The sequence below is a fragment of the Macaca fascicularis genome, chromosome 2 (genome assembly GCF_037993035.2).
Source record: "Macaca fascicularis isolate 582-1 chromosome 2, T2T-MFA8v1.1".
Classification (NCBI taxonomy): domain Eukaryota; kingdom Metazoa; phylum Chordata; class Mammalia; order Primates; family Cercopithecidae; genus Macaca; species Macaca fascicularis.
The window spans coordinates 185080881-185105104 of record NC_088376.1 but is presented as its reverse complement, the minus strand read 5'-3'; the positions used below and the strand labels follow the sequence as shown (position 1 = coordinate 185105104).

At 35.5% G+C, this 24224-nt stretch overlaps 1 protein-coding gene across 9 annotated transcripts in view; it reads left to right on the top strand.

Moving 5' to 3' along the window:
* The first annotated feature begins 13072 nt into the window (after nucleotides 1-13072).
* ARL6 (ARF like GTPase 6) overlaps nucleotides 13073-24224 on the top strand; it is a 37761-nt gene continuing 26609 nt past the window's right edge. For 5 of the 9 annotated variants that reach the window (XM_074033640.1, XM_065539283.1, XM_045385343.2 and 2 more), the window contains exons 1-2: nucleotides 13073-13298; nucleotides 16424-16573. In XM_074033640.1, the coding sequence (XP_073889741.1) occupies nucleotides 16451-16573 (123 nt within the window). In that variant the 5' untranslated portion in view covers nucleotides 13073-13298; nucleotides 16424-16450. Of the gene's footprint in view, nucleotides 13299-14296; nucleotides 14396-16423; nucleotides 16574-24224 lie in introns of all 9 variants that reach the window. The other 4 variants (XM_005548370.5, XM_074033642.1, XM_074033639.1 and 1 more) reach the window with 1 other exon arrangement.

Below are 24224 nucleotides of genomic sequence, written 5' to 3'. Positions count from 1 at the left end.
TAAATCATGAGTCTTCAGGAATAACCTTTGATACCTAAAATATGCATATAGACTCATATAATTACTTTATTTTAAATGTCTTGATCTATGCTACTGAGGGGGTGTTTTGTATTTTAAAACCAGACAGTCAAAAAATCATTTTCATTTTATTTTCTAGATGGTCAATTTTCAGTCTGTAGTGAACTCACTATCTCATAGTAGAAGGCATATTTGGAAAAAAAATTAAAAACAATGTACAATCAAGGAGAGAGATAAGGTATTTAAATCATTTCAAAAAAAGCAATCAAATTGCAAAATTCATCTGGTTTAACACGAATCAAGAATTATAGCAGTTTTGCACTGAGTTATAACTGGTGATAAATGTTCTACATTCCATATCAAAATAAAACATCTTATTTCACTCTGCATTGCTCTTTAAAATCTATCAAAGTATAACCTGAATAAAACTGCCTTCCAGCAATAGCTTTAAAACCTATCTCAGCCCATGAATGGAAAACAAATCCAAATCCGGTCCTTGAAAAGCAAAGGCTCTAAAGAAGCTCTTCAGAAGAGATGGTGAAGAATGAATTGTTTTACATATCACCCAACCACACTTCTTAAAAATGTGTTTTGGTGTATTTTCCTATCAAATTTCTGTTCTACAAGGCAGTCAGTTAAATCTCTCATCTCATAATTTTTATTGTACTAGTTCTTTCTTTTCTCCTCTTTTATTAAATTTTCTAAAACTTTCTCAGCCCTGTTTTTAATTCCCCCATCCTATCTTTTTATTCCTTTCTCAGCTTCTATCACGTCACACATTATCCCGATCAGCATAAAAAAGGTAGACCAACAAATCTGAAAAGATTGTATAGATCTCCTTAGAAGAGACTTGGGGCTGGGGGATGTTGCAAAAGCTATAATATTTTGGGTTCTATCACGTAATTGAGAACATTTGTACTCAAGAGGATATGGGTTCTGGCTTTTCCTTAACTTGAAATCAAGTTCTTTGGAAAGTAATTTTGAAATGGATAATGATGATCCTTTTCAATTGCTTTAACTAAGGAAGTTTATTATTAGTTTAAAAAATAGTATCTTAAGATCAATATCTGCTAATGTAAACTCACAGTTGGTGTCCATGTCTGTATATATCAAAGAGACTTGAAGCATACGTATTACTTCTTTTAGTATGAGCATCTTAACTTTTCCAATCCCAAATTCCATGAAGTAGAAGAGACTCATATTACTTTACATTCAATCAACAAATATTGTAATATTTTTTAATGTGAAGACTCCAAAAGGTAGAGGAGTACACTGGGTTAAATGGATGGTATTCTTCCACCAGAATACAAGGTACTGAAACAACCTAACTTTTGGCTTTTATGAGCAACATTTTCGACAATTTTTCAATCTTTATAATGTTCCGCAAAGACATTACAGATTTTATCTAGTTCAGCTTAACAAATATCTAGGGAATATCTCCTATATGCACAAAATTTTACTACAAAGGTAAGTTTGGCTGTGCTGTCGTTGTCTTCAAGTAACTCTCATTAAAATTTAGAGTTTTATTTGCTTTGTTTGCTCTGGTTGCCATGTCAGTGGGGGATAGCACTTTCCATAGAATATAAAGAAATAAATAGGAACTTCGTCCAGTGTGAATTGGATTTGCAATTCCAATTCAAATGGAAAGATATTTTGGACCTCAAATTCTCATAGTATTCTTCCCAAACACCCCATAATCCCTCTGGCAGGGGGAAGCATGCATCCTGGGTTCTCTAAAACAGTTTCTCTCATTAAGAGTTGATCCTCATCAGGAGTCACAGATTTTTATTGTCTGGTAGCATACCTGTCAGTTCGTATATGGATTCACTACCTCAAAAGTTCCTCCTGTTAGAAAACATCAGCTTTTTTTTCAAGAGCAATTCTGGAGTAATCTCTTGTTCAAGCTTATTCACTGGTTCTAGTAAACATAATAATAGGTATGAACTGCAGTGGTAGCATAAAATCCTTTCAAACTCCATCCATTTAACAGGGGACATAGATGATTACTCCTGACTATAACATATTACAAAGTGAAATGATAGAAACATCTTATATTGTGTAAAAGTAAACAATCTTTTTCTTACTGTTAAAGTACTGATGAGATGTATCAAAGATTTCTCAGGATAAAAATTAACTTTTCTTGTTATAAGTCGTTGTGGCATAATATACATGTATTCTTGGAAAAAATTTAAAAGATCCAGAAAAAGATACAGGTCATAAAAATGTTTTAACAAATCATCTTTTTCTGAGTAATAAATTAGCTTCAAATTAACAGTGAGTTTACATAAAATGTATAAAAAATAACATTCATATCTTTTTTTTTTTTTTTTTTTTTTTTTTTTTTTTTTTTTTGTCTTTTTGAGATGGAGTTTCGCTCATGTTGCCCAGGCTGGAGTGCAATGGCGCAATCGTGGCTCACCACAACCTCCGCCTCCCAGGTTCAAGCAATTCTGCCTCAGCCTCCTGAGTAGCTTGGATTATAGGCATGCGCCACCACGCCCGGCTAATTTTGTATTTTTAGTAGAGACGGGGTTTCTCCATGTTGGTCAGGCTGTTCTGGAACTCCCGACCTCTGGTGATCCGCCCGCCTCAGCCTCCCAAAGTGCTGGGATTACAGGCATGAGCCACTGCGCCCCGCGAGAACATTTATATTTTATTGGAAAGACTTGGGCTCTTTGCTCTTAATTCAAAAGAGTTTTTGTTTTATTAGCATTTACTTTTTGAGATTTTTCAATATATTTGGAACCTGTTTAGGTAGCCAGTGTCAATCCAAAATTACATTTTAAAATGAAAAAAAGAAAACTTTTCAATTACTAAGGGAGGCAAAGCACTATAAAATGAATAAACTTTACCTTTTAAAAAGGAATCTGTCAACTACAAAGTTTGTATATCTCAGTAACATCAAGTGATTTTTGCACTATCCCATTGAAAGCAAAGTTTCTTTCTTTCTTTTTTTTTTTTTTTTTTTTTTTTTGGCGATGGAGTCTGGCTCTGTTGCCCAGGCTGGAGTGCAGTGGCGCAATCTCGGATCACTGCAAGCTCCGCCTCCCGGGTTCACGCCATTCTCCTGCCTCAGCCTCCCCAGTAGCTGGGACTACAAGCGCCCGCCACCACGCCCGGCTAATTTTTTGTATTTTTAGTAGAGAGGGAGTTTCACCGTGTTAACCAGGATGGTCTCTGACCCCGTGATTCACCCGCCTCGGTCTCCCAAAGTGCTGGGATTACAGGGCCGGCCTCAAAGTTTTCTTTTAAAGGAAACATGGAAAAGTTATTGCTTGAACGTTCACACTGATTAATCAAAGTAACAAATCTCTACATCATTATTTTTTTGTTTCATTATAGAGAAAGTCTCGAAGAATTCCATTACCCTTAGACACAACAAATTCATTCCTAAGAATAACAAAGGTATTAAAGAAAAATCCCTTGACAGATGAGGAGGAAAAATAGCTCTTAAATGTTAAATAAAGATGTGGCTTCTACATTTAATTAAAAAATAAGGTAAAAATTAACAACACAATCTTCTCAGGACTTAGAAAAGTATCAGAATTAGTGAAAATCTTCCCTCAAGTAAAACTGTTCTTACCTGTATTTTCTGCATTATTTGTGACCTCTGGCCATTTTTAATTTGTCATAATAAACTCATTTTTGGTTAGATAATAAGTTACAAGCTCAATAAATCAGAACAACTGAGATACAAGTATAGACACGGTGCTCTACAAAATAATAAAAGGAGGACAACTCTAATTCAGGTTTCCTATTTAGTTAGTAACAGGGTCTTCATCTCATTATTCCTCACTGAAGTAAGAACTATCATTATCCCAAAATAATACATTATTATAGAGAAAACTCCAAGGATATAAAAATCATTTTTCGTATATTTCATTCAATTTGTATATTTAGGTATTAGTAACTGAGGATAGATATCTTTGTTTCATGAGTTAAATATGAGCTTACACGAGAAGCAAATTGATATGAACATTTCTCTACAAGTTTTTCCAAATTTGTAGCTCATTCTTAGAACAGTCTTAATTTGATTCTGTTCTATAAAGACTCAATATCCTTTAATTTTTCAAACTCAGGATAGGGAGAAGAATGCTAATTTGTAAAGATGGGCAAACACTACACTTTTAAGACTTTTACTGTATGTAAAATGTCCTCTTCCACTGCTTTTATAATTAAAAATCTCTTTTCTACCTTTAGTAATTTGTAGGGTGAACTGTGTGCATTTAGATAGAAATTGCTTTTGTTAAATTTACATTTAAACACATCTTCATTCACTTAATTAGAGAAGCCATAATATAATTATTCATATTAGTTCATTTTTCAAAGTAGTAACTTTTGCTATCTTTAGAATTCTCATCTACCTAGTAATATAATTATTAAAGTCATGAGGAAGTTTTTCTTTAACTGTGCATGCTTTATTTATTACCATACTGTTTTTGTCTTCAAAATAAGTCTGCTCAAAATTGTAGTCTTTAGAAGCTCTATAACAAAAATCAATGGCCAATAATTTGCTAACAAACTTGTAACTGAACAAGCTATTTTATTCTGTCAATGTGATTGATGTACACATTGTTACATTGAACTTATTTAAATATCCATTGGTATATTATCAGGAGCTATTACTGCAATATCCTCAAAGTATCTTTAAGACATGCTGAATATCACATACAGTTAATAAACAATGATTGGGGCTTTTTTAAATTGCTGCTCTGCATGGAGAGTAAGATTTAATGTGTATAAATGTTTGTCATTGAAGTTTGGAATTTATTATGTACTCTTTCTTCCCACGCTAGATATGTCTTCAAAGAAAAATGTATTAATATATTCATACTATGCAAAAATCTCATTTTGTTCTTACCAAAAAAATGTAGCTTTGATAAAATTTTATGGTTTTTAGGCTTCTTAGAGTAAAAAAAAATCAAAATGTGAAATGGGAGCATTTTGGGGAGGGAGCAGGACACAATACCTGAGCAATGTTAACAAATATGAACATGAGTAGCAGCTGATGTAAAGACTACTGTGTGTGCTTGATTTTGGATACATTATTATTCATTTGGTTAATCACATTCCACCTTGGATTGTGACATTGAAAAACATTGAATATATACAGGATATAAATATCTTTGGTATATTTTACATAAATTATACTTAATTGTGTACACTGAAAACTTTGACAGTTTAATTTCGAATTTTGAAGGAATAATTTTTAACAGTCTTTGTTTCTTAAAATGTCAATTATGGAATACCTGCTATAGTAACCTCATTTTTTGAAAAATCAGAGGCAAAGAAAGAATGCAGAACATGGCAACAGACTAAGTTCCACTAAAATTAAGGAAAACACTAAAAGGCAATACAGTACAAAGAGGAGTTTGTTTTAAAATTGTTACCTCATTTTAAAAACTGTTAGAAAAGAGTGAATAAAAAGTATGTCATAGTACTCTTGCTGGTAATTTTGAAACTAAAGTGCATTTCAAGGATGGGAATCTCTAATATAAATGAGTACACTAATAGTTGTTAAAATATTAATTGATATATAAAATTAGAAAGAAATCAAAACATCAAAAATAGGAAAAAGTTTATTTTAAAAATGTTTTGTAATAGAATAAGTCATCGAAATTCTTAACATTTCCATATTATTAATCCTTTGTTTTCCAAGACATATATAATCAAAGAATTTGCCAAAAAGTTCAAATAATAATACATTGAATATTGGACTGCCACAGCACTTTAAACATATTAATAAATTATCCCAGGGATAATAAAGAGAATTTTTCCTGCCATTATTAAATGTAAAAATAGTATATATCAAGATGCATAAAAAAGGAATTTACTTAATACCATATTTTAGCATCAATTTATCTTTTTAAGCAATTGTATTAATTTTACACATACTCAATGCTTAAAATGTAGTACTTACATATTAACTTAATGTGATATAATATATTTTGATCTCTAAATGCTTATATTCTTTCAAGAAGACTGCCTTCTCTTTCCAGTTGTTTTGAGTATTTTAAAAAAGAGCCATTGTGTTTTTTGTATTTCCATTTGGTCTCATTATGCTTGAAAGTTTCCAACTCTCAAAGAAGTTGAAACCCAGCATCATAGCACAGTGGCTAGAAGTTATTCTTTTTGAAGTTATTCTTCTTTTATTTAATATTAGTCTGATATCCCCTAAAGTTTGCTAGAGAAAGCAAACGCTTCCTATGAATGGAAATACAAAATGAAAATTCTCCACTGGATGTTATAAATTCAAAATAAGAACATATTTTTTTTATAGTAACTTCTCACTACTTACTACTTACTCACTTTTTAAAATCTTACCAAATAGGATGCTTCAAACAAGAGTGAAAAGCTACTCCATTTATATGTAATCTGCTTATTTTCTTCAGAATTTCCAAAAACCTTTGCGAAAACAAAATAATCGTTTTCCCCCCTTACAACCTGGATCACTCTACCATTAAATGCAATAATAAGGTATCTATAATATAACAATAAAAACATCAGTTAAAGCTTAGTGTTAACCTCTTTAAACTATATAACAAATATAACCATAGCAACAACAAATTAAAGATCATGTCTCCTTTACTGGTCCAGAATTGTATAATTCCTAAATTTTGTGTGTATATACATACACACACACATACACACACATATGTATATATATGTATATGTGTATATATATACACACACCGACATACCTTTAAAATATGTTTATCTGTAAATCCATTCATTCCATTCAACTGTTTATTGAACACTATTACCATGTACCCTTGTCCTGTTCTAAGCACTGAGGATATATGGTGACCAAGACAAGCAAAGTCCCTGTCTCATGGAATTGACCTTCTAGTGATAAAGATACACAATGAAGAAATAGTGATGTGTTGACAATTAAAAATGTTACATAGCATGACTGTGGCTCCCTTAAGCGGTAGAGGAAATCTTCCCTAAGGACATGGCATTTAAACTGATATCTGAAAAGTAAGAAGGAAGCATCCATGAGAAGATTTGGGGGAAAAGCATTACAAGCAGAGGGAAAATTTAATGAATGAAATTACAAGCAGAGGGGAATAGTTAATGAACGAAAATTTGGAGTGTTGGAGAGTAGAGAACAGTGTTCTTGGTACACTGAAATGAGGCAAAGAGAGGAGAAGGAGATAGGGTCAAACAATATGCATGAGGCTACTGGAGTAATTCAAGCAAAAATGTGGTGGATTCACTACTTCAAGATTTGGAAGGCATCAGTATATACGTGCTATTTAACGTTTGCACCTAGGAAATGCCTGTAGAGGTAGGCCTAGGATTGCACTCTATGGTATTCCAATGTTTAATAGTTAGGCAGATATTTAGAATTAAACAGAAGAAATGGAGTATAAAGTAAGCTAGAAAAAAGGAATTGCAGTTGCTCATCCAGATTAAATGCTTTTAAGAAGTCAGGATTAGAACAAATAAATGTCCATGGGATTTTGCAACATGGAAGTTGTTGATGACCTTGTCAAGGTCATCAACTATGAAAATAGTGGAGTCACCTATCAACTATGAAGTAGTGGAGTCAAATCCTAACTGACACGGATTAAGAAGAGATGTAAGGGAAGAAGGTGAAGTCAGTATCTAGAAATAACTCTCTCAAAAAGCTTTGATTTAAAGGGAGCAAGAGAAATAGGATAATAGCTGGAGAAAGGAAGTCAAGGAATTGTTTTGTTTTTTAAGGATGCTACAGCATATTTATCTACTAATGAAAATGACTTGGCAGATAGGGGAAAACTGACTGTGCAAGATAAATGATCGTTGTAACAAAGGCCTTGAGAGAGAGGGGTTTCTATTTAGAGCATAAGTAGGGAGGTTCATTTTTGATAGGTGTGGGAATATAGAACTCCACTGAAAGGGAAGGCAAAATGTGTAATGTGCAGATAGGTTCGTCTATTTGTGGTAGAAAGGGAAGAATGTTACTATGTAAGTTTTTTTTTTTAATTTTACCAATAATGAGATAAAAGCCAATATGGAGGATGGGAAGGGCGTATAGGTTGGAGGAGACATATGTAAGTAGTTGGATAGTAGGACAGTGAATATATATTTGATGAAATATTTTAAAGGCATATTTACTAAATATTTTTGAGACATCTTATTGGAAGACCCAAAACTTTGAATTCCGTGGTTTCCAAGGACTCTGACAAGAGTCCTTCTTTCCATAATGTAGAGATTGAGAACTTCTCAATGCCATGAATACTGTTTTCCTTATTTTCATCTATTACAGATTAAAAGGCAGAAACATTTTGTAGCTAATCTGTTATAATTCAAAGCCTATCAAAATTAAAATTAGCTTAATCCTGAAAGATGTGTATTGCACGATCAAACTGTCACTTTTTTCAAACACTACTTGGGAGGGTATTGAGGTCCCATATAAATTCTAAAAGACAAACAGGAACTAATCTTTTAGTAAAAATTATTTGTTTTCATATGGAAAACATCAATGCCTTCTGTCATTTATGGAAAACACATGGGCAATATAGTTGGTTGTTCATTGTGCCCCTCTCTATCCTATAGGAAGAATGTGATATTTTAATTGTGCTTGGTGCTTTATTTCTGGAGAGATATATGTGTGTGTGTATATATGTGTGTATATATATACACTACATGTATATATATACTATACGTATATATACATATATACATACATATACATATACATACATATATGTGTCTGTGTGTGTATATGCATCTCTCTAGGTTGTAATTCAATATGTTGGAATTTAAAGATGCATTATTATTTGGATTTGATGTGAAATTAGATTGTGAATAATGAAATGAGATTGCTCTCCATTTTTTGCTGTTCTAGCATAGCCAAAAATATAAAGATATAGATGTACATATAAATATGTATTCGATTAAACATTTTAAATATTTAAATGGCCACATCAAATTTTAAATGGTAGACAATATCAACAATTGCAGTGCACTCAAAATGTTATAAAATCTTTGTAGCACAAATCCTAAAGTGTATGAAAACTGAAGAGCATATTTATATAAAATACCTTCATAACATGTCTAGGTTGAGATATTTAATCCCTGATAGAGCTATATTTGACTAAAATATGACAGCTAAAAATTGTTTCCCTCCCTATAAGTACGAATATGATTTTTAAAGCATCTTTGTAACTTGTCAAGAAGCTATTTATTATTAATTAAGGATTTAACTCTCTACCCATCTGCTCTTACAAAAGGAGAAAAAGATTTATCTATGAGAATAAGGAAGTATAGCACTGTTTTATGTTTTTTCTCTTTAGTATTCTATCACCATTTAAAACTTCAATATATGCCTTCCACTCAGGTTCCTGACACAGCCTACGTTCTCTTTTCTGCTTGTAATCACAATATGGTAGAGCGATAAACAACGTCAAAAGGTGTTAACAATTGAACTGCAATCCTACCTATTATCTACTTTACTATAGCAGTGAAGTAGTGCAGACTTCTTTGAAGGTGGTACTATTTTTATCTTTAAAAAAATCTACTATAATATTATAACTTTCCATGTAAATTTTCATGTGCTGGCATGCTTACAAGTTAATAGTGTTATAGAATGCTCAGCTCTCAATATGAGGGGTTGTTTGTGGTGAATTGCATAACATATGTCATCTATTTGCTGAAAGAATATGGTGTTTAGCAAACTACCTGCTGAGCAACATAACAAGATTTTTGTACAAGGTACAAACTACTAATTATTGTATTTTATTTTTCTATGATTTCCTAAGAGGCATTATCAGGGTCTTACAGATGGAGTAAGCCTGTTTATTAAAATATCTATTGGCAAATAAAAGTTACAGTTTTGGTGGTTGAATTTGTGACTTTTTTGTATTGTTGTATGTATGCAGATTTAATGCATTTATTTTTTGGTCTAATCTAGATGCTCTTTAGATAATGTAGTAATTCTGGATGCAAAATCATAGTTGTAAATTTTTGAAATAATGTCTTTAGGTTTAAACATAAATTCACAGAAATCACTATAAAAAAACTAGTAAATGTTTTTGTAGCAATTTTATATTGGAAAATATTTTGTGAGATTCAAGTAAATTAAAGTGTTCATTGCAGAGGCAGTACTGCACAGAAATTGCAGATGAAAAAAGGGTATACATAATATCAACTGTTGAAACACAGCTTTAAACCAAAGTTTACGCCAAAATCTTGCAGTAAGTTATAAATCAGGGATTATCTATATTCTTTTAAAAGTTGCTGGTGAGAAAATAACGCTAAAAGTATCCTGAATTAATCAATTAATCAGAACAGTGCTGTATTCATTGTATCTGACTCTTTTATTTTTTATAATTTTCTTACTACAGTTCTAAGTCAGTATGAAATTAAAACTGGTGAGAAGGTACCTAAAATTGTCTTCTGTTATAGTTACCTTAAGTGGCTTTAAGGAAATCACGTAGCATTTTTAAAGCTTGTTATTGTCATAATACAATGAAAAGAGTCAAACTAACTTCTTAAATCAAGCAGAATAATTGTATCTGGGCCTCTGAATGTACTCTTGAGAGGAGTTTCAGTTGACAAAGCACCAAAACAGCAGATTCAACCATATGAAATATTTGTATGTATTTATTTTTAATAGAGATGGGGTCTCCAACCTCTGGCCTCCAGGGATCCTCCTGCCTTAGCCTCCCAAAGTGGTGGGATTACAGTGTGAACCACTATGCCCAGCCTTTATGCTTTTTGTTTCGTTTTGAGTGCAGGGTGTTACCCTGTTGCCCAGGCTAGAGTGCAATGGCATAATCTCAGCTCATCACAACCTCTGCCTCCCAGGTTCAAGCGATTCTGCTGCCTCAGCCTCTGGAGTAGCTGAGATTACAGACACGTGCCACCACACCCGGCTAATTTTTATATATTTAGTAGAGATGGGGTTTCACCATGTTGGCCAGGCTGGTCTTGAACTCCTGACCTCGTGATCCATCTGCCTCAGTCTCCCAAAGTGCTGGGATTACAGGCGTGAGACACCGGGCCTGGCTGCCTTTATGTTTTTTTGAGGTTAATATTTTCAAGGCTGACATTTTTTCTAGATTATTTAACTGTTTTATTTCATAACATTTATCTCTAATAACAAGCCATCTATCAACTATACTTATCTAAGATAACTATTTGACTAGCTACATTCTTGTAAAAGAATTAGCTGTCTGCCTTGGTTTCCTGAAAAGCTGGATGCTCAATGTGTCCATTATATTTCCAGTTTTCACCTAATGTTTCATACTAAGCTGAAAGAGGTGAACTCAACCTAGAAGCAGAAAATATCAACTCCAGGCAGGAAAATTTGAGTCTGTCCACGAAAGTTTTCTGAAATATAATATTTCTGCCTATCGCTAAGAAAAAAAAAAAAATGTTACATTGTTTGCAAGCACATTAGCTTCCATCTCTTAAAAGTGAGTCACAACACCCAGGCACACAGAAAAGTGTTCAACACCTCCCTGTCAATGCATTCGGGATCAGAAGTTCAGAAGTTAAAGAACCACTACAGTTAGTGTTTGGGTCAATTTTGTTTATACAATAAAAATCTCAAGACACAAGAAGACAGGACATTATTTATTGAACAATAAATATGTGTCAAACATTTGTATATCTGTTATCTCTTTACTACTCAGAACTACCTGATAAGATAAATACTATATTTTTGAAGGTGAGGATAGAAGCACGGAGAAGGGTAAATTGGGTTAAGACCACACAGAAAGAATGTATTTCCATATTCCATTTTACAAGGACATTTGTATGTTGATATGCATCCAAAGGGTCTTTGTTTTGTTTTTGTCTTTCAACAAGAATCACTAATCCAGGGCCGCTTTTGTTTTTTCGCTGTAAAAATGACAATTACATTTGGAAATTTGGAGAAGTGACAAAAGTTAATCACCCCATAATCACACGCTTACAACCGTCCGCCCTACCATATTACTTTGAAATAATTCCTTCTAGTCTCTTTTTGCACCCTCTTAGTCCATTTAATAGGCCAAATGAATTGACAGGCCAAAGAACAGGTAGTGCAGTAAACATAATACTAACTAGCTGAAAAGGGTCGCAGGCGGTGGGGGTGGGGGTGGGAGGGGTCAGAAATCCTACACCCATGGCAAACAAACAAAAGGAAGAGAGAGAAACCCCTATTTGAAGAATGAGGCCATTCACTGGGGGTGAGGTTAGTGGGGCTGGGCAGATTGAAAGGCTCGATCTTTAAAATGATTGCACCTGTAATGTGTCCGTTGGAAAACGCAGTAATAAAAGATGTGGGGAAGGGTATGCCTAAATATTTTCTATTTGAAGACTATTTGTGACTATGACTATAAAATTCAAGTGCAATTTAAGAAGGTGGCCAACTTTAAGTATTGACTATTAATACCTTTCCTAACCACCTGCCGATTTGATTCTGGAGACTGTAATCTACTCACAGGAGATTATGCCTGGTAGAAATCTCTTCGGGAGACCAGACAACTCAGAAGCAGGGGTACAGGCATACTTTCTTAGCCGAACAACGCCTTTTGACTTTTTACATCAGTTCTCCCCTCTACCTTCCTGCATTAACAGTTTTACCTCTACAGGGACTCAGGGTGGCAGGCCTATCAGAGCCAGAGGAGAGTCGGTGCGATGGGCAGCGGCGGAACTCCGGCGCACATCTTGCCCCAGGGGGGACAGTAGCATCTCGCAGTCGTTGCCACCACGCTACGCTGGTGCCTGGTAACGACGCTCTCCGCGCCACACCGAGCGCCAGTCCCTTGGATGCCCAGGAAGACCAGGGTCGAGCGACGCACACGCAGCACATGCCAAACGCTTCCCAGAAAGCTGTGCGCGCGCCTACAACTCCCATCATGCTACGCCGGGAACTGCACGGCTCCTCGCAGGAAATAGGCAGCTCACCCTGCTACCTGTGCACACATTTTTCTTCAATGTATAGTTCCTCGGCGCGCCTCTGGCTGTTTCCCGGAGCTCTTCAATCCCAGAAGCTACAGCACAACGGCCGAATCGCCAAAACCCCCGGGGAGGCGTGGCTTCAGCCGGAAGAAGCTCCTGTTGCCAAGGGAACGGTGCCTGCCAAGGCGCCTGCTCAGCTACTGATGCACAGGCTGCTGCAGAGGCTACCGGTTTTCCCAACTTGTAGAGACGGCTTTGCTCATTACCAGGCATCCTTCCCATGTAGGCGTAGAGAAGGCGGCTGAGGGACCCTCGCAACGGATTTCCATCCCAGAGACCGATACGAGTGGGTCCATTCCTGTTACCAGCTCCTACGCCTTCCGACTAACCTCAAAAACCAGGTAATCTCCTCAACCCTGGTTTAAAGCCAGCACCACCCTCTGCCCCCGTCAGTTTTAGAATTCCTCTTTGGCCTTTCCCATGTTTTTCACACCACGCGCGTAGTTGTTGCTAATGTATGAGAAGTAGAAAAGAAGGTGAGTAAGAGAGGCCATAGAAAACTTACTAAACTGGTTTGGACGAATGTTTGTTTGGTTAATGGGTTTGAACAGAGCCCAAGTTAGACCCCTGTATTTGGGGTGTATGTGTGTGTGTGTGTGTATGTGTGTAAGTGTAATTTAAATTCCATCATCAAAAACTGAAAGCCGAATAAGAATGTTTATTTTGGGTCATAAAAATAGGCAACATTTCAATCAACACTTTACAGAGTTTACTAAGTATCATTCGTGGTGTTTTCTCTGGGCTACCACTGTGTTTCTGCAGCTTACCCTCTAAGCTGTTAACTGTGGATAACATTGTAATTCCTCTGGACTTCTGTGGCAATATGTAATCCTTTAGGAAACAGTCTGTCAGACAATAACCAAGAGAATTTGGCTGGTGTGCAAAGAGAGGGTTACAGTAAGATAAGAAACAAGAAAGGAAGATTGGAGCCAGATTGTGAACAACCTTAAAAGCTATGCTTGGAAGTTTGAGCTTTATTCTGAAAGCCAGTAGTTCTCGATAGTAACTTCACGCCAGAAACACTGGGTAGCTTTTAAAAACTACAGATGCCCTGATCTCATTTCAAAAATTTGGATTCAGCAATTGATTTCAGAGTGCAGCCAGGGTTGAGAATCATGGCTATCAGAGTAGGAAGCTGCAGAAAACAATTGTATCTGTCTCTGCACACTTAAGACACGATAAATAAACGTTGAGTAGCTTGAATTATCTTTTATTAATGTATGCATGCAGAAAGTCAACTTATGGAAGGAAAATTGTAACTACTTGAAACGTAGAAGTTTAAAGGCTCTATGATAGTTGTTTATAAAGCAATTTCAATAAATGTGATTACCTCTTTTAGAAAAACTGCCTCCGCTTCTAAATTGTGTGCCCCAAAATATTTCAGTAACAAGTATCAAGTGATAATCCATGGAAAAGTGATGGAAAGTCACAATACAAGGTACTGTGAAAAACGAATATTCAAGCATCAGGCTTTAAACACTCAGTGCTTTATAGTAGATGCTTAGAGGGGGGAAAATGTGAGAAGTGGTCGTTTTTAAAAAAATAAGTTCTAAATTGTATGAAATGGAGAACAAGATATAAGTATTTATACCAATATGTTTACGCAGTAAATAAAGTGAGTAGTAGCAAATTTTGAAATCAAATGGTATGTGTTAATTGCTTCATGACATCAGAAGGTTAATTTAAAATAGAGTCTACAAATGCTGGTCCTTAAGCTGTAATTTAAAGAAATGGGCCGAATAAGATTTGAATCTCTAATACAAGGAGAAAAGTCGATTGAAGTGGCACAAATGGAAGTACCTAAGGTCAAACTCATCCTTGGGGAAAGACAAACGTGGTTCTGTTATAGGCCTCACCTTTTGGCATGGCGTTGTACCATCTCTTCTTTGCACATCACTGAAATTCAGTTTTGAAATTTCTACCCATAATCATGTCCCAAAAGGCCTAAGCAAAATGTTGACTATGCAACCTCCTTTTAGATACAGTTGTCTTGGAAGCCTCTTATTGATAAAGTTACTGCAGCCTCACATCCTTCAAGGTATGCCCTTGCCTGAAATTGTATGGAATAAAAAGTATTGAAGAAACTGTAATATGATAGGTTGCTTATGCAACCTTAGATGGAGATGAGAATAAGTCAATTTAATGAGAATAAAAACATTAGAGAACTGTGAAAGTGACTGTTGTTGAGTAATGGGAAATATTTGGTGCAGAGATGTATTGTAGCAGTCCCTGCAACAGTAGGGGGCTGGAAAAAGGGATCTCCCTGTCCTCCTACCACAAAGTAATGGTTTGGGGAGCAGTGGACCCAAAGTGAGCTCCTTTGAAAAGTTTAGTTTGGAGACCTGAAGTGTAAATTTAACAGTACCTTAGATGAATATAAACAGCCATAAAGTTACCACATAGCAAGTTTTATGTACATAGCAGTTTTATTTGACTTCCAAATACTTCTATTTTTGGATTGCTGATAGTTTTTGTTTTGTTTTGTTTTGTTTTTTTCAGTTTGCATTGGAAAGATTTTTTTTTTTTCGAAGAATCAATACAATTGAACAAACGAAATGAAAACTTTAGGGACACCTTAACAAAGAAATTTTTAAGATTTTTAAAAAACTAAATTAAAATCTACAATTAAATATACGATGAAATTAAAATTCTTATTCTATACTAATATGATAAAGTTCTTTTAAAATAGCACTTACTTCTGATAAGTAACAGTTAAAAAAACAGATATTTAGTAAAGTTCAATAAATTGAATGTTTGTGTATTTATGCATAACCTTCACAAAGGGATTTATGGTGACTTACAAAGACGTATGTATAGGATAAGGGGAAATAAAGATAAGTATTTCAAGATTCTTTGCTTCTACTGACAGAAAACCCTACTTAAACTGGAAATAACCAAGCAAGCAAAAAAAAAACCTGAATTTATTATAACTTCATATTATTACAAAATATAACAATGGGGCTGGCTTCCGATAAAGATTTAACAGTGGCTTAAATGATATAACCAAAATCTCAAAATCTTTCTGCTTTTCAGATCTACCTTCTACTTTCTGAATTTCAGCATCAGAATACATAAGCCCCATTGCCCATTCACTGTTTCAGATTTTCTGGAAAGGCTACAGCCTAATTTTTCCACATTTTCAAGTATCACAATTCGCAGACTCCAAATGATACTGAGGCTGACCATGTTTTATTCTTAAATATTATAAATTACAGAGAGAAATGTTGTTATTTCCAAGGCATTCTTCTGTGTTGCCACCTGTTATAAGCTGCAAATCTGCGTATCAGTTAAGGCTCCTTTCTGGTAATCAGCTTACACTCTGTTTACTAAGTGCGAAGCTACATTGACAGGGTTTTCACACTATTATTATGTGTATTTAAATTATTACCTTTTTAAAATACATGTACCAATATTTTCCATAACTTAAGGTGCCTTTGGGTAATATTTTATTTCTTCTTAATTGCAGGTGGTTTGTAAATATTTGAATTACGTTATGGGATTGCTAGACAGACTTTCAGTCTTGCTTGGCCTGAAGAAGAAAGAGGTTCATGTTTTGTGCCTTGGGCTAGATAATAGTGGCAAAACAACTATCATTAACAAACTTAAACCTTCAAATGTAAGTATCTTTGTTAGATTCTTTATATATTTTCTGTCACTAAAGAATATTAATGTGCAGAATTATGTTATATGACATTAAAACCGCATATAATCACATTAAGATATTCTGTTAAACTTTCAGTACCTTTAAGTGTCCTGAGCCATAATTTGCGGTGTATTTTATACAGTAAATCTTAATTACTAAACTGGAATATTATTTTCACTTGTCTTTTCTTTCAAAAGATCTTCACAAACTTACTGAGTTTTCTTTTTGATATCATTGCCTTCCTTTTAGTTTCCTCCTTACAGGAGGAGCAAAATGAAGAGAAAGGTGAAACATTTTTAAAGGTTCTATGGACAATTAGACAATTCTCAAAAGTATAGTATGCATATTAGTAATAGTAAGCAAGATGATTTTAACCTACAAGTGTATGAACATATTGTAATAAGTGAAAAATATATAAAGCTAATACATTTAACATGTGATGTATAAGTTAAAGTCTGGTGCATATAAAGAAAGCCTATCTAATAGTGCTTTCCTAATTTCTGGCACCAGTTCTTGAGCCTTTATGTTTAGGCAACTCTCCTGCCTTATCAGAAAAACTGACATCCAGGTCCAGGGAGAAGTGATTGGATTTCCTTTTTTTTTTTTTTTTTAATGATAATGGTAACAGCCAAGGAGCCACTTGAAATGGGACTTCTTGAAGGGTTTCAAACCTCTGTCACTCAGTTATAGATACAGATACAACCCTTGCTCCCTTCCCACACCAAGCTCGAGAAGAGTCTCTTGTAAGCTTGCATCCACTACTAGAACATTATTTTTAAGGAATTAAATAAAATAAGTATAGAAATATACAATGCTCTAATAGGAAATGCCTTGCAAAAAATCATGCCCATCTCGTTCTATAGTAAAATTGTCTCACTTTTATGGATAAAATCAGTTTCTAGATAAGTAGTTCTTTCCTGGACACAAACTAGTTTTTCCTATTAAGCTCTCTTTATGTTTATTTATTGTTAATGTACTGAGGTTGCTGGCATTTCTAAACTGAATAGGGAGAGAGGAAGGACATTTTAACCTGATAGCTTTTTTTCAAGAATCTAGTCTTAGCTGTCATGTTTTTAGAGATAGAATCTGTATACCTTTTTCAAAAATTTCAATCTTTATTCCATTCCCCAGTATGCGTGCTCGCATTGGCACATCATCCAGTTTTTATGTCATTTTTTTATTGATACATAATAGTTGTACAAATTTAGGGGTTACATGTGATAGTTTAATACATGCATACAATGCATAATAATCAAATCAGAGTCATTGGGATATTCATCTCAAACATTTATCTTTTTTATATGTTCAGAACATTCTAATTCTTCTTTTCTGGTTATTTTGAAATATACAGTAAATTATTGTTAACTATAGTCACCCTACTGAATTATCAAACACTAAGTCTTATTCCTTTATCTAACTGTATTTTTATATCTGTTAACGAACCTCTCTCCACCCCTCTCTCCCCACTACCCTTCCCAGCCTCTGGTAACCACCTACTCTATGTCTCTATGAGATCTACTTTTTTAGATCCCACAAACAAGTGAGAACATGTGATACTTGTCTTTCTGCACCTGGCTCATTTCACTTAATGACCTTCAGTTCTGTCCATATTATTGCTGCAAATGACAGGATTTCAGTCTTTTTTATGGCTGAATAATATTCCATTGTGTATATGTACCAAATTTTCATTATCCATACATCCATTGATGGACAAAAATTTATTCCATATCTTGGCTATTGTGAATGGTGGTGCTATAAACCTGGGAGTGCAGGTATCTCTTTGATACATTGATTTCCCTTTTTTTGGATGTATTCCCAGCAGTGGGATTGCTGGATCATATAGGAGTTCTATTTTTAGTTTCATGAGGAAACACTATACTGTTTTCCATAGTGGCTGTAGTAATTTGCATTCCCACCAACAATCTATGAGAGTTCCCCCTTTTCCACATCTTCACTAGCATTCATTATTTTTTGCCTTTTTTGGTAAAGGCCATTTTAACTGGGGTGAAATAATATCTCATTGTAGTTTGATATATGTTTTTCTGATGATTAATGATGATGAGCATTTTTTCTTATGTCTGTTGGCCATTTGCCTATATTCTTTTGAGATATGTCTATTCAGATCTTTTACCCATTTTTTTAGTCAGATTTTTTTTTCTTGCTACTGAATTGAGTTCCTTCTATATTCTGATTATTAATCCTTTGTTGAGTGGACATTTTGTAAATATTTTCTGTAATTCTGTAGATTATCTCTTCACTTTGTTGATTATTTCCTTTGCTATGTAGAAGCTTTGTAGCTTGATCTAGTACCATTTGTCTATTTTTGCTTTTGTTACTTGTGTTTCTGAGGTCTTACTGCCCAGATCAGTGTCCTGAAGCATTTTCCCTATGTTTTCTCCTAGTACTTTGATAGTTTTGGGTCTTAGATTTAAGTCTTTAATCCATTTTGATTTGACCTGTGTATATGGTGGGAAATAAGGGTCTAGGTTCAGTCTTCTACATGTGGTTATCCAGTGTTCCAGCATCATAAGACTATCTGTCCTTTTCCCAAAGTATGTTCTTGTATGTCTTTTGGGAAAATGAGTTGGCTGTAAATACATTGATTTATTTCTGGCTTCTCTGTTCTGTTCTGTTGGTCTATGTGTGTGTGTTTATGCCAGAACTATTCTGTTTTAGTTATCATGGCTTTGTAGTATAGTTTGAAGTCAGATAGTGTGGTACCTCCAGCTTTGTACTTTTTGCTTAGGATTATTTTGGCTATTTGGGGTCTTTTATGGTTTCATATAAATTCTAGGATTCTTTTTATATTTCTGTGAATGTTATTGGTATTTTCATAGGGATTGCATTTGCTCTATTAATCTCTTCAGGTAGTATAGATATTTTAACAGTGATAATTATTTCAATCCATGAGCACAGATAGAATAGCTTTTCATGTTTTTATGTCTTCTTCAATTTCTTTTATCAGTATTTTATAGTTTTAATTGTAGAGATCTTTGGTTGGATTTATTCTTAAGTATTTTATATTTTTGTAGCTATTATATATGGGATTACTTTCTTGATTTCATTTTCAAATTGTTTGTTCTTGGGGTATATAAATGCTACTGATTTTTATATGTGGACTTTTGTATGCTGAAACTTAACTGAATCTCTTTATCAGTTCTAACAGTATTTTTGGTAGAGTCTTCAGGTTTTTCTAAATATAAGAACATGTCATCTGTAAACAAGGATAATTTGAGTTCTTTCTTTCCAGTACTGATGACCTTCATTTTTCTTGCCTAATTGCTCTGGCTGGAACTTCTAGTATTGTTTTTGAGTAAAAGTGGTGAAAATGAACATCCTTGTCTTGTTCCAGGTGTAGAGGAAAGACTTTTAGTTTTTCTCCATTCGGTATATTAGCTCCACCAGTATAACATTAGTATATTAGCCATGGTTTTGTCATTTATTTGGCCTTTATTGTTTTGAGGTATGGTTCTTCTAATCCAATTTGTTGAGAGTTTTTGTCATAAAGAGATGTTGAATTTTATCAAAAGATTTTTCAACATCTATTTAAATGATCATGTGGTTTTGTCCATGATACTATTAATGTTATGGGCTCGTATATTGATTTGTGTATGTTGAACCATCCTTGCATCCCTTGGACGAATCCTACTTGATCATGGTGAGTGAACTTTTTAGTAGGTTGTTAGATTCAGTTTGCTACTGAAGCAACTGTTTGAAGATTTTTGCATCTGTGTTCATCAGGGATATTGGCCTGTAGTTTTCTTTGTCATTGTGTTCCTGACTAGTTTCGGTGAAGATACTTTGTTGAAGATTTTTGCATCTGTGTTCATCAGGGATATTGGCCTGTAGTTTTCTTTATCATTGTGTTCCTGACTAGTTTTGGTGTCAGATTAATGCCAGCTTTGTAAAATGAGTTTGGAAGTGTTTCCTTCTCTTTACCTTTTGGGATCGTTTGAGTTGAATTAGTATTTGTTGTTTAAATGTTTGGTAGAATTCCATAGTGAAGCCATCAGGTCCTAATATTTTCTTTAATGGGAGACTTTGTATTAGTGCTTTGATCTCCTTACTCATTATTGGCCTGTTCAGGTATTTTATTTTTCCATGGTGCAATCTCAGTAGGTTGAATGTGTCCGGGAATTTATCCACTTCTATGTTGTCCAATTTGTTGGCATATAGTTTTTCATAATAATTTCTAATAATCCCTTGTATTTCTGTGGTATCAGTTGTTATTTCTCATTCTTAAGTTCTAATTTCGTTTATTTGGATCTTCTTTCATTTTTTTCCTAGTTTAGCTAATGTCTTCTCAATTTTATATTTTCAGAAAGCCAACTTTTTGATTCTTTGATCTTTTGTATGTTTTTAGTCTCACTTTCATTTATTTTTGTTATGATCTTTATTTATTTCCTTCTACTAATTTCGGGTTAGATTTGTTCTTCCTTTTCTGGTTGCTCGAGGTGCATCACTGGGTTATTTGAAGTCTTGCTACTTTTTTTTTTGAGATGGAATTTCGCTCTTGTCTCCCAGGCTGGAATGCAATGGCGCAATCTCGGCTCACCACAACCTGTCTCCCAGGTTCAAGTGATTCTCCTGCCTCAGCCTCCCAAGTAGCTGGGCTCACAGGCATGCACCACCACACCCTGCTAATTTTGTATTTTTAGTTGAGACAGGGTTTCTCCATGCTGGTCAGGCTGGTCTCGAACTCCCGACCTCAGGTGGTCTGCCCACCTTGGCCTCCCAAAGTTCTGGGATTACAGGTGTGAGCCACCGTTCTCGGCCGCTACTTTTTTGATATGTGTGTTTATTGCTATAAACTTCTTGCTTAGTGCTGGTTTTGCAGTATCCATAGATTTTGGTATGTTGTATTTCCCTTTTCATTTAAGAAGGTATTAGTCAGGGTTCTCTAGAGGAACAGAACTAATAGGATAGATATTTATAAAGGGGAGTTTCTTAAGAAGTGTTAGCTCACACAATCACAAGGCTCCACAATAGTCTGTCTGCAGGCTGAGGAGCAAGGAAGCCAGTCTGAGTCCCAAAACTGAAGAACTTGGAGTCTGATGTTCAAGGACAGGAAGCATCCAGCATGGGAGAAAGATGTATGCTGGGAGGCTAAGCCAGTTTAGCCTTTTCACATTTTTCTGCCTGCTTTATATATTCTGGCCACACTGGCAGCTGATTAGATGGTACCCATCCAGATTAAGAGTGGGTCTGCCTTTCCCAGCCCACTGACTCAAATGTTAATCTCCTTTGGCACACCCAGGATCAGTACTTTGCATCATTCAATCCAATCAAGTTGACAGTATTAACCATCACAAGTCCACCCCTTGTCAATACACGTCTCCTGAGATCATACATAATGTTCAAATAAGGACAATAATAAGGTCATAATTACGCCTAACATAATACAACTATCCTTCTTACAACCAGAAATACACCAGTCCCCAACCCAAATGCTATTACATAAAGTCAACAGAATTTAAATGCTGAAATGAAGTTAGTAAATCTTATGTCACATGATAAAGGAAAAAGAAAATAAAATGAATATATTTTTATAGTACAAGTTTATACATACACAAACATGTTTTTAACAAAAGGAGGAAATGCTCATGGCAGTTACAGTCTTTGTTTCTGTAACTGTTCACATGGTCATAGCTGGTATTGATGACTACCTTTTTCTACTACCTATTCTGTATTCCCTTTGCCTTCAGCAAGCACCTCAGCAGGTCCTATTTGTTTGTTTGTTTTTTGTTTTTGTTTTTTTCCTGGTGGAGTGACCCAAACCTTCATTCCTGAAGGGTCTGGTCTATATGTAGTCCTGCCGGATTGGGCTCTTTTAGTTTCCCATTGACCTTAATCACAGGGCATGGTAATACGAAGAGATGCCCTAATGGATCTCCTGTATTCCATGCATACTCTTCCTTACCTCCGTTGTGCAGTGATAGTCCGATTTCATCTTGATAGTCCCAGACAATCACCCCAGCCAACACTGTAACTCCCTTCTTAGCTTGTTGACTTAAAGGTAGGAGGAGCCCAAAGTGTCCAGGTGGCAATCTTAACTTCCAATTGAATGAAATCATTGTTGTATCTTCTTGTGGTAGCATTCCCCCTCTGGAACTAAGACCTCTAGGCCAGCTGTACGTAATGTCGTGGGAACAGAAAGCAAACATTTTGCTAGTGGATCACTAGGGGTAATGGTAAGTGGTGCCACTTCCACTGTTAGATCTGACATACAGAGAAGAGCCATTAACAGGGCTCTTCAAAGATGCAGGTGCTGCCCTCACAAATCTATTTCACAAAGCACTGCTCAAGGGTATATCTTCTAGACCCACCCCACCCCCGGCCCCAAGCTGGGATAAGTAGGTCTAAAGTGACTAATCCATTCCACCAGCCCAATCTTCCTAAGCCTTTGGGTCCCTTCCTCTAAATTAAACCAAGGGAGATCAGGCATTTCCAGCTTGCTCACAGTGGGCCACCTTTTAATCCACATTTCAGCTGACCAAGCAAATACTATTAGAACCTTTTTTAACTCCCAGAGCTGCAACATTAAATGCAGAATCCCTACTTAGTAGGCCCAAATCAATAAATTCAGCCTGATCCAACTCTGTGTCTTCCACCATTATCCCACACTCTTAATACCCATCCATGCCTGTTCTCCAGATTACTGTTTATATAAATTAGAAAACTCAAGCAGTTCCTTTTGAATGTAGTGCACCACCTTGTGGATCACACTCTCAACCTCACCTCTAGGGGCCCCCCCAAGACTTTAGTTATAGTTCTAGAAGCAGGTAGGAGTATTGAGAGTGGCTTTTGAGGAGAATCAACATTATCTTGCCTGGCAACTGCCTCAGGGGATGTCATCACTGTTGCCCAGGCAGTGCAGGATTTATCTCCTCAGACAAAGGTGGAAAGGCTGATGGCAGCAGGGGTAGGGGAGGGGATGTTGCCACTACTGGGAATGGCAAAGCTGTTTGTTCTGGCAAAAAAGGTTCATCAGAGTTTATAAGCTCAGTGTCCCCAGCTTCATCAGGGTCCTCCCACAGGTCCCCATTCCAAATTGCAGGGTCCCATTCTTTTCCAATCAATGCCCTCACTTTAACAGTAGGCTCCTGGCGAGGCTGAGCATGCACCTTTCATTGCAGGTCAGCAACTGATATGAGAACTTGTGCCTGTTTTTCCACAATTTCAGCTCTTTCTCTACAGGAGATAAGACTCCCACTCAGGGCAATCTTAACAGATTTGAGGCTCAGTATCTACTTCTGAAGCCAGGAGTTACAATCCCTGGGTTCATAATTTTCTTTCATTACTTTGTGCAGTGAACTTAAGAGTAACCAACCAACTTCATTATGTTCCTTGGTTCTCCACATATGGTCAAAGGTATTATGTATAGAGTCACTAAACTCCATGCCTCTCACGAGCAGTGAATCAGGAGTGTCAAAGGCATTTATTTTGTATAACTCTCTAAACAGTTCATGCCAAGGACTAACAGTGTTCTCCATACTATTAAAAGTAGAATCCTTAGCATTTTGAGGTCTAATCATATTAAGCAGCCAACTCCAGAAACCCCCAAACCAGTGAAAGAACTCCATCCTTAATCTGTTCCTCTAGAACCACTCCTGGTACCAAAATC